General features: G+C 53.6%; 1 protein-coding gene across 1 annotated transcript in view; it reads left to right on the top strand.

Annotated features, from left to right (window-relative positions):
* The first annotated feature begins 5445 nt into the window (after window positions 1-5445).
* Window positions 5446-11310, top strand: part of LOC123172601 (peptidyl-prolyl cis-trans isomerase CYP23) — an 11457-nt gene continuing 5592 nt past the window's right edge. The window contains exon 1 of the mRNA XM_044589544.1: window positions 5446-5694. Within this exon, the coding sequence (XP_044445479.1) occupies window positions 5515-5694 (180 nt within the window). The 5' untranslated portion in view covers window positions 5446-5514. The remainder of the gene's footprint in view (window positions 5695-11310) is intronic.

Here is an 11310-nt window from a genome sequence, read left to right as displayed (position 1 = left end):
GGTTAGCGTTGATTTAGCTCAAGTTAGAGATAGAGCTTCGCTCATCCATCGGATCTCCTCCTCGTGAGAGACCGCGGCCTCCTCGGAGAAGATCCTATCGGATTCAAGACCCCCTCGTGGGAAGATCCCCTTGTGGATTCAAGACCTCCTCACGGAGAAGATCGGTTACCTTTGTATCCTTACCTTTGTTGATTGTGGATCATATGTATCTCTTTGTGTTCGGTGATCTAGCACTTGTGTGATTGATCTCTTGTCGGTTGAGTGTTTCTCTCGTTCCTCCCCGTGTTTTCCTCGTGTTCTTCCGTGCGTTCTTCGTGATTCCCCGTAGGATCCACTCCAAACGTGAAAGATCGTCCACATAGGGTTCCACCCTACATCAAAAACCCAAAGTCTAAACGGTGCCCTAAGGGCTGTATATATGGAGGCAGATGGGGGAATTTCATGGCCCTTGGTGGAGGGGTCCGAAACCAACCCTATCTCTTGTTTCCCCACACATACGGACTCTAAAAATAGCCTATACTTATGTATTTCGAAATTACATGGGCCTGGCCCAATAAAAAGGTGACGCAACACCTAGAATAGCCTCTGGACAAAATTTATGAAGTGGCATCTTGTATATTTCGTCCAAGGCTTCATGCACTCATTATGGTGGCTTCAAAGGCCTGAAATCATCACTTGTAACTCTGTTCTTGTTCCCCTTGCGCATGCCATCATCTCCATGCTTGTTCTTGCTCCAATGTTCATCCTTCTCCAAGCTAGGCCCTTCATTTGTAAGCAAAACAAATGTATCCAATTTAGGCAGCATCATATTCTCATGAACATTAGAATCATTACCAAGAAACGAAATTACCTGGTAATTTAGTTGGCGTGCGCGAGCTCTAGTAATTGGTCTAGTATGTATAGCAACATGGGTTGTGGGTGTAACAATGGTATTGATGTCCTCATCACTTTCTCTCTAGTTGATTTTCAACTTCAGCTTTATAGATTTTAAAGTAGTCTAAAGCTTCGTCTTTAGTTTGCAATAAATAAACATTGCAAAATCTAGCCACATCATCAATCAATGTCATGAAATATCTCTTTCCACCTTTTGTAAACACACCATTCATCTCACAAATATCATAATGTATGAGTTCTAGAGGTGCCAAGTTTCTCTCCTCAGCAACAGTGTGAGGCTTTCGAGGTTGTTTCGATTGCACACAACTATGGAACTTAGAACCTTTGGCAATAGTGAAATTTGAAACTAAACTCATACTGGATAATCGAGACATCACACCAAAACTAATATGACATAAACGAGAGTTCCACATTTGCATCATCATTAACACTAGCACAAATTTGGTTTACTGACTTATTGTGAAAATCTAAAAGGCAAAAGAGGAACAAGCCTTCGCACTCATAGCCTTTGCCTATAAATTTTCTAAATCTCCACATGATTACTTTATTCGACTCTAAAACTACCTTAGACCCATCTCGACATAGAAGGGAGATGCTAACTAGATTCTTATTCATAGTATGGACATGTTGCACATTCCTTAGCTGCATGATCTTCCCCGAAGTAAACTTCAGATCCACCGTGCCAATGCCACGAACAGAAGCATGTGACCCATTCCCCATTAGGACGGAAGAATCCCTTATGACCTAATAAAAAATGAACAAAGCGACGTTAGCACATACACGTGAACGTTAGCACCCGAATCAATCCACCACGAAGATGAATGAAATACTGAAAGAACAATAGGTAAATTACCATACCCATCAGTATTGCTAGCGGTCACCATGTTGACAGCCTTGGAGCTCGTTTTTCTTCTGCGGTCTACACATTCTGGGCATTCCTTCGAAAAGTGTCCAGGCTTCTCACATGCATAGCACTCTAGCGCAACCTTGTTAAACTTCTTCTTCTTGAAGGTAGTAGTCTTGGTAGGCTTGTTGAAAACAGGCTTGTTCTTCCCTTTGTTCTTGTTCTGTGGGTACCTCTGCACCATATTGACGGTAGGTTGAACCACCTCCTTTCTCCATGATATCTTTAGCCCGAGCTTTCTTTTCAACATCAAGAGATGCAATCAGATTTTCAGCCGGTGTCTCCTATCTCTTATGTTTGAGTTGTGGCGAAATTCCTCCATAAAGGAGGCAACTTTGCAATCATGCACCCAACCACAAATTTTTCGGGTAGAACACACTTAAGGAGTTTCGGTTTCTTCACAATGCACTTTATCTCATGAGGCCGTTCAACCACAGAACGACTATTCACCATCTTGTAGTCGTGGAAACTCTCCATGATGTACAGTTCACTGCCTGCAACTTTTGCACTGAATTTAGCATTCAGTGCATTCCTCAGCGTCTTTACATCTTCTATGTGCATGTACACATCACATAGACGATCATCAAGAACACTCAGAATGCATCCCACAAACATAGTATTAGCTTCGTGGAAGTTTCTCTAATCTTCCTCAGAAATTCCCTATGGAGTACCAGCACTAACGTGGAAAACTTTCAGAGCAGTAAGCCAGAGCATGGTATTCACCTGCCACCTCTTAAAGTGCACATTGATAAACTTATCCAGCCTCGGTGCATCAGCGAATCCAGCCATAGTTAACTTAGGAAATTGCCTAAATACGGTTTTTGGATTGTTGGAATATTAGGCAAGTTAATGGTTAATTCCAGTAAATAATTCATGACTACAACAGATACTGGCATGTAACAATCTAGCAAACTAGATGAACAACAAAACATGCACACCAACATAACACACGAAGTAGCAACTGCAGAGAGAGACATGAACATATCATGAAGGACGTACTGCTCGCTAGTTGCGGCAGGAACAACGGTGTTGATGATGATGTTGACGATAATCTGTTATTGACGTTGATGGAGATGACGATGAGTAGCCCCCCTGACTTGGACGGAAGACGACCCGTGATGACGAATTTGAGCAGTGAACACTTCTGAAAAACCTAATTTGTCCTCTCCCTATGCAGGATCGCAAGGACGAACTGTTCCAGAGACTTGCTCTCCCGCATGCTGATGCACGCCGACGTTAGGGATAGAGTAGACTACGGTGGCGCTCAAGTTGAGAGATGAGGCAAAACCCTAGGTGTTTTCGGTGCGTCTTTGGCTGAGGCCGCTAAGTAATATATATAGGAGAACCAGAGACGTATCGTGTCGTGATCATGATCTCAAACCGACTTGGTTTCTAGGCCAAACTTACCGAGCAAGGTCAAGACACCAAAAAAATAAAACGACAAAAGGAAGCAGTGCCCCCTACAAGGCAACAAACCAGATTTCAACGGACCATTCACGTACATGTCGCACGTACACCCTGCCCCGCCCCGCCCAACCCTGAGCCCAACCAAGCAAGGCGAGCACACATAAGTGTCTTCTCTTCCTCTCGAACCCACTATCTAAAGAGGTCCTACACTTGCTCAACTAGCAATGTTGGACTAATCTTTTGCACCACACCACCACTTTCATTTTTTCTCATGGGCTCATTTGAGATTTCAGAATTTGTTAATGGGTCAAACCCATTATTCTAACACAGGACATCCATAGTAATCTACAGTGAAGACGAGGAGGAAAGCAAGATGGTGAATGGATGATGTTTCTCCGCCGAGAAAAGAGAAAAAAAATGTGACACAAGGCCTGCAGCGAGGTGGACACGTGGAACGCGTGTTTGTGACCGACCGAGGACGAGATCGGTCGACCGGCTGGGATCCTTTCCCAGAAAGAATGATCAAAGCAATTAGAGCATCTCTAGCCGCGCCCCCAACACGGCGCCCCAAGGTGATTTTTTTGCGCCGGCACCGAAAAAACAGCCCAGTCGTGCCCCCAAGAGCCCATTTTTCACCGGTTTGGGCCGAAGTTAGGGCCGGTAGACACAGGCCGAACCCGGCGCATTGGGGGCGCCCAGAGGCGCCGAGGCGAGTGGTTTTAGCGCGAACGGGGGGGGGGGCGCCTAGTCAGTGAGACGCCGCTTCGTTGCCCTCATCGCCTCGGTTCCCGCGGGAATCAATGCCAAGGCTAGCCAAGGCCGCCGCGTTGCCGCGCCAGTCAGCCTCCATTGATGCCTCACGAGCGGCGTAGTGAAAGCACCGCCGACGCGCGTCCCGCTTGCTACCGCCACGCGTCGCCCAGCATGCCGCCTCCCGGCCGCCCCGCTTGGTCTATAAAAGGCGCCCACTCCCCGCCGGTGAACGCCACACCCTCCCTCTCTCGCAAAAGCCATCTCCCCCTTCCCGCTGACAAGCGAATATGGCCAAGAGGTACCCAGGCGATGGCGCAGCGGCGAACGGCTTCGGCCGCCGACACCTCCAGGAGCCGGAGGCGCGCCTCCTCTACGGGGCCGAATCCCCGGCGCCCCCTGACATGCGCATGCCGGGGGTATGGAGGCTGAGCGCCGCCGGCGTCCTGGTGCCGCCGGTGCCCGAAGGGGCGGCACGACGGGTGGAGATCGCCCGCATCCGCTCCTCCCTGATGGAGGAGCAGCGAAACGCTGTGGACGATGTACTTCCAGCGCCGCCGCGAGGAGCAGATAGCCTCCGTCAACGGCGTCATTCCCTGCGGCCGCCTCAACGCCGAAGGACGGCGCGAGTGGTGGGGCGTCCCCGGCCGCACCCTCGAGGCCGTCCTCGACCACATCGAGACCGGCAACGTGCCGCGCCTCGAGTACCCGACGTGGCCGTCCTTCTCTCGCCATCGCGGCAGTTCCTGGACGCCGCGGCGAGTGGAGCCGACGTCCTCGTCGTCGGGCTCCGGCCCGCTCTCCTCGGGCTCGCCGGCACTCCGCCCCGTCAAGCCAGAGCCGGAGGAGACGCCGCAACGGTGTCGCACCCGCAGTGGCGCCCTCGTCATCAACGAGCGTGCCCGCCCCTCCCCGCGCTCCCTTCGCCCGAGCCGGGTCTGCTCCCCGTGAAGCCGGAGCACGCCGACATGGTGGCTCCCGACGATGAGTCTGCCCTGAAATGGGCGAAGGAGGACTACGTCCGTGAGCAGGTGCGCCGCCAGCGCCAGGCGTACGAGGAGCTCCAGGCCCGGCGACGCGGCCGCGAGGAGGGCGGCGTATCGTCCTCGACAGCGATGAGGAGGAAGAGGCCGGGCCGTCCAGCTCCCGGCCGCGCGTCGGCGACCCCGGGCAGGGTTGCAGCAGGGACGGTGGCTCCAGCGGGGCGCGCGACGACGGTGACGGTGGCGTCGGCGACGACTACACCCGCTTCTACAACCTTCTCGACATGTAGATGGCGGGCGATGGACGCGGGGTAGTGGCTAGCGGCGTAGTTTAGCCTTAGTTTGGCGTACTTTGTATGTTTTTACTTTTTTGTACAAATTTCAATTAAATTTCGTTGAGTTTGAACCAGACCTACGTAATTTTCGCCGAACTCAGGGCGACCTTGCGGGCAATGACAGGGGACCGAGCCTCCCACAGACACCAAACTAACGTCGGTTGGCCCAGTCGACCTCTTTTCGCCGTCCCGGGGCCCGAACGGCTGAAGATGCTCTTACCGGTAGCTCAGAAGGCGCTTTATGACAGCTAAACCAGCGCACACACACAAAAAAAAAATGGAGGAGAAAAGAAAAATGGCGGGTTTGTTCCGGCATATCGCCGCCGCTCTCCTTTTCCTCCTCACGGCCGCTTCGACCGCCGGCGCTTCCACTTATTACGCCTCGGATCCCAACCTCGGATCCGCCCGCGTCGTCTTCCAGGTCCTCCCCCATGATCTTGATTTCTGTTCCTGTTTCTGCTCTTACCGTCGTGAGATTCGCACCCAGGTGTTTCGCCCTGAACTCCTGCAAATTGAGCGGCCTATTCTAGCGTTTGGGGGAGGAAAAATATCCCGGATTAGTTTTTGTAGATTAAATCCTCTATATCTGTCGACGAATTTGCTTTTCTTTTTTTGAAACTTGTAGATCGATTTGTGAATCGTGAGTATCCATGAGGATCTTAGCTGGAATTTCCGAGCCGCTGCTGTAGTTTTACAAAGATTCATTTTGGAATTGGTTTAGCAAGGGTGGTACGGCCAGAGTGTATTGGAGTTAAGAGTGAGAGGATTGCAAGATCCAGGAATCTAGGATTGGTGAGTGTGCTGCTGCATATTTCTCATCAAAATTCTGATTTTCTCGGTTACTCCTATTGGCCGAATACACCTAACTACTCCCAACTGCTAGATGATACGGCTGTAATGGCACAAACTGGATCAGATTTTTTCAATGAAGGGCGACTTTATTATCTCAGAATGTAGCATCAAGCGATACAAAACATTATGAGTAACACCCGGCCTATGCATAACTAGGATGCACACAGCCAAATCCAGAAGTCTGACAATAATTCATTAAATAAAACTGACAAATCAGCAACAGTAGAGTCCTATAGACCGACACTCTGCCTATGTCAAAGGAGGTGGTGAATCGATCCGTAGGTTATGCTGCCACCCATGTCGGGAAAAAACCTCCGTAGCCACCTGCTCCAATCGCATACACACCGCCATGAACAACGGTTGGTACTCCGTCCGTTGTAGCATAGACCACGTATTTAGCGAGTGCGTACACCGGAAAACAACCTGCAGAGGAGAAGCCTTTTTGTCATCAAAAACCAAATCATTTATACATAGTCAAAGCGACCAAATTAAGGCATACGCTCCCATCCTTATTAGCGTTTTTAACCTATTTGTAATACCGTCCAACCAAGACCACAAATATTGGCAACACTTGTGGGCGGATACAAATCTGATGCTATTTGGATGACCGACCACGTAGAACATGCAAACTTGCATTGAAAAAAGAGGTGTTTGATTGTCTCGTCACGAATACAAAAACAACACTTCTTACTCCCTGGCCAGTTGCATCATGCAAGGTTGTCTTTAGTTAACACAACTCTCCTACAAAGATACCACATGAAGATTTCACTTTTAGTGGAATCTTAGACTTCCAAATTTTCTTGTTATTACTCACTGGTACCTCAGAGTGCACTGTACATAGAGTCTACTGTGAAAGACCCTGATGTCGTAAGGTTCTAGCAAAACACATCCCGACCTTATCTCAGGTTAATCTAATCCATCCGGGATAAAAGATTATGCCATGCCACAAGTCGGGGGCCAATCAAATCCCGCCTGAACGAAATATTCAGCGGGGAAGAACTGAGCACGTGCGCAATAGTATTATTCTAATCGCGACCAATGTTATACAAGGCTGGATATTGTTCTCTGAGACTGACATTGCCTAGCTAGATGTCTTCCCAGAAACGAATCTCCCACCTGTCCTTTATCGCGAAGGACCCAAAGCGAAATAGATGTTTCTTTGTCGTCATTAGGCCACCCTCTTCTCTTCTTTTTTCTTTTTATCTTCAGCCAACCTCATTTCCTTTTCCCAGTCGGCTTGCTTTTTTTTGTGCGGGCACTTGACCACTTTTCTTTCCTCGAGCAACCGGCAAGGCAGAGGCCGCGGCTGCGCACATGGGTGCAGTGGAGCAAGGCAGTGCGGGGTCGCGCAAGAGTGAACCGGGGCGAGGCAGGGCGACGCGCGGGCGCGGTGCGCGTGCGGGGACGTTGTGGAGCAGCCGGCGCAAAGCAGTAGACGCGGAGCGAGTGAACGGAAGGTGGAGGATCCGGCTCGGGCGGCGGCCGGCAGGGATGCTGCAGAGCAGCGGGCGCGGAGCGGGCGGATGGAAGGCGGAGGATCTGGCGTGGGGCGGCGAGCCAGCAGGGATGCTGCAGAGCAGCTGACGTGGAGCGGGTGGAGGGCGAAGTAGCCGCCGCTAAGCGGGCGTCGGGGCGGAGCAGTCGGCGTGGAGGAGCAGAGGCACAAGTGCAATGCGATGCAGTGGCTGGGGCGGGTGCGGAGCAGCCGGTCGTGGCACACTCCGCAAATGGGAGCGAGGCGAAGGAGGCTGGAGTAGTGCGCGGTGGTCAGGGACGAAGGCGAAGCAGTCGGAGTGGCGCGCAGGTGGAGATGCAGGTGGCCGAGCGCTGGTGGGCTTGATGGCGACGACGGCCAGAGCAGGGGGAGAGGAGGGGCCACGCGGAGGCGCGAGCTGGAGCCGACGAAGGACGCGGCAATGGTCGGCCACGCGGTGAGCCGGAGGGCGCGGGTAGAGCTGGCCCGATGCAGGCCAGGCGCCAGAGGCGGCTAGGAGGCGGGTGGCGCGGAGGCCGCCGGAGGCTGCTGGAGGCGGGGTGCTGGCGAGGCCGGGCGCTAAACGGGGATGACACGACCGGGCTCGGAGGAGGCCAGAGCTGGCGAGGCGCGCGAGGGCGAGGCTGGCGACGCGCAAGTGAGGCTGGGGCGTGGTGGCAGAGCCGGCTGCTGTGGCGGGGGGAGCAGCGGAGGTGTCCTGCGCGGTCGCGCTCGGGGTGAAGCCGGTCTCCGACCGACGCGGTGCAACCGGCCGCAGGGCGTGCAGGCGGAGGCGTCTGCGCGGCGAGGTACTGCAGGCGGAGCCAACACAGAGCAAGGCGCGGCGGTGCAGCGCTGTCGCAGGAGGAGGCAACAAGGCGTTGGAGCGGACGCGGGGAAGGTCGGGGACGCACGAAGCATGGTGCAAAAAACACCATTGTCTGCGTATTATCTGACTAATGTATGGCCATCATCTGGGAAGTGTATGACCATGGTATGGAGATTATCTGGGGCTTGTACGGGGCACAAGAGGGAAGGTGCAGAGAAGGACCTGCGGAGGGCTTGCCGGCCAGTCGTTGGAGCCGTGGTGATGAAGGACCAGTGGCTGCAGGAGGCGGTGAACGCGGGGACGACTCGAGAGACGCCATGGGGACGGTGGTGCTCGCAAGTAAGGAGCAGCAGAGGAGAGGGCGAAGGGATCGAGCGCGAGGAGGATGGCGTCGACGACATGGGTGGGGAGCGGACGCGCGACCGCGGGCAGAGCAGCTGGCGGGGCGGCACGCCTGGCCGGAGTGAGGCGGCGGTGGGGAACGAACGAGTGGCCGTGGACGGAGCAGCGCGCGGAGGCACGCGAGCGTGCCGCCACAGGACGGCGGCGGCGTCATGGTAGTGGTGACGAAGAAGGTCCTGTCGGGACCGCGGTTCCAGCAGCAGCTTGCCCCACAGTGGGTGCAAACTGTCGTGGTGTTCCCGCGGGTGGTGCCGCGTCATGGCAGATGCATGGGAGCTACAGTGAGATCCGGCACGGGATTGGGCAACAACACGCGGTGGTTTACCCAGGTTCAGGGCCCTCCGTGGGAGGCAACACCCCTAGTCCTGCATGTCTGGTGTATATGCGCAGAGTTACTCCTAGAGCTGTATTACAGGAGGTAGTGGAGAGCTATGGGCTTCAGGCCTAATGCATATGAGTGAGTGTGTGGCGTGAGAGCCAGAGATGAATGTATAGCCGTGAGTGAGTGTGTGGCATGAGAGCATCTCCACTCGTGGCCCCAACAGCCCCCCCCCCTCGGCCGAGCTTTTCGCGCCGGCGCCAAAAAAAACCCCAGTCGCGCCCCCGGGACGCCGAATTCCGCCGGTTCGGCCATTTTTTTGACCCCCCAGTCGCGCCCCCAGGACGTCGAATTCCGCCGGTTCTGCCCATTTTTTGGCCCGGCGATCCCAGGCCGAACCCAGCGCACTGGGGGGCGCTTGGGGGCTCCGGCGAAAGGAAAAACCAGGCCTGCGCCACCACTGTCAGGCGAAAAAGCATCTTTCACGTCCAGATTCGTCCCCCGCGCGCGCACGCCCTTCTGCCGCCGTGCCGATCCCAATGCCGCCTACCTACGCACCGCGGCTAGAAAGACCATTCCCCCGCCGGAAAAAAAGAGGGTTCGCCCCGACAGCCTCCACCCCGCTCTTGGGCGAGCTTTGCGGCGCTCCGGCCACGCAGGCGGGGATACCGGCGGCTGCGCGCCTACCATGCCCGCCAGGTGTTTGGCGATTTGTCCGCTTGGCGATGGACTCGCACGACGAGGAGGCATTCGCGATGCTGCTGGAGGAAGCCGATGACGACGCCCAGGACGAAGAGCACCTCATGGTCCTCGCCGCTCTGGCCGACCTGTTCGCGAGCAATGCAAAGCCGCGGCGAGGTGGCTCGGCGCCAGTCCTGCTGAAGGCAAAGCAGAGGCATCAACTGGAAGGCTATTGCTTGCTCTACGCCGACTACTTCGCAGACGCCCCACTTCACGGCGAGAAAGTATTTCGGCGCCGTTATGGGATGAGCCGAAAGCTCTTCTTCAGGATTGTGAATTCCATCCGTGAGTTCGACAGCTACTTCAAGTGCAAGGAGGATTGCACCGGCACACTTGGATTCACCTCACTCTAGAAGTGCACGACAGCTATGAGGATGCTTGCATACGGAGCTCCCGATGATTCACTGGAAGACTATGACGCATGGCCGAGTCCACGACCATTGAGTGTATGTACAAGTTCTGCAGGGCAGTGGTGGCAGTGTTTAGACCTCAATACTTGCGATCACCCAATGCTGAAGACACTGCTCGGATCCTAGCACAGAATGCAGCAAGAGGATTTCCTGGGATGCTTGGAAACATCGACTGCATGCATTGGGCATGAAAAAACTGTCCATTGGCTTGGCAGGGGATGTACAAAGGCGCCAAAGGATCTTGCAGTGTGGTACTTGAGGCAGTGGCCACACAGGACCTTTGGATTTGGCACTCCTTTGGTATGCCAGGAACTCACAATGACATCAATGTACTGCAATGCTCGAATGTCTTTGGCAAGCTTGTTGAAGGTCAATGCTACTCCGATGAACTTCGTCAATGGGCGCCACTACAATAAGGGTACTACCTAGCAGATGACATCTATCCGAGATGGTCCACATTTGTGAAGACTATCTCAAACCCTGTGCCAGGAGGCAAGAACTCCTACTTTGCCAAGTGTCAGGAGGCTTGCAGAAAGGATGGCGAGCGGGCATTTGGTGTGCTCCAATCTCGATTTGCTGTTGTCCGGTACCCCGCTCAGACCTGGTCGAAAGATCAAATGTGGGAAGTCATGACTTGCTGTGTCATCTTGCACAACATGATCATTGAGTGCGAGTAGGAAGAGCCAGTGTTTGATACTGAACCATATTATAGGCAGGGTCCTCTTGCCCAAGTTGATCACCATCTACCGGCAACCTGGACTGCCTTCCTTAATATGCGTTAGGAGATCCGAGACCCACAGGTGCATCAACAACTGCAACACGATCTGGCGGAGCACCTATGGAGGCTCAAGGGCAACGCCTAGCTCGACGTGTGATGAAATATGAGTTTTTATTTGTTGAACTATTTGCTTTGTATTGATTTCTGTGATGAACTTTGTGATAAAAATTAGCTTATGTTGAATTTGTGTCGAAGCACGCCGAATATGGGCCGAAATTGGTCCAATTTGCGC

Source organism: Triticum aestivum, unplaced genomic scaffold (assembly GCF_018294505.1).
Source record: "Triticum aestivum cultivar Chinese Spring unplaced genomic scaffold, IWGSC CS RefSeq v2.1 scaffold47001, whole genome shotgun sequence".
Classification (NCBI taxonomy): domain Eukaryota; kingdom Viridiplantae; phylum Streptophyta; class Magnoliopsida; order Poales; family Poaceae; genus Triticum; species Triticum aestivum.
This window is presented reverse-complemented; position numbering and strand designations above follow the sequence as displayed.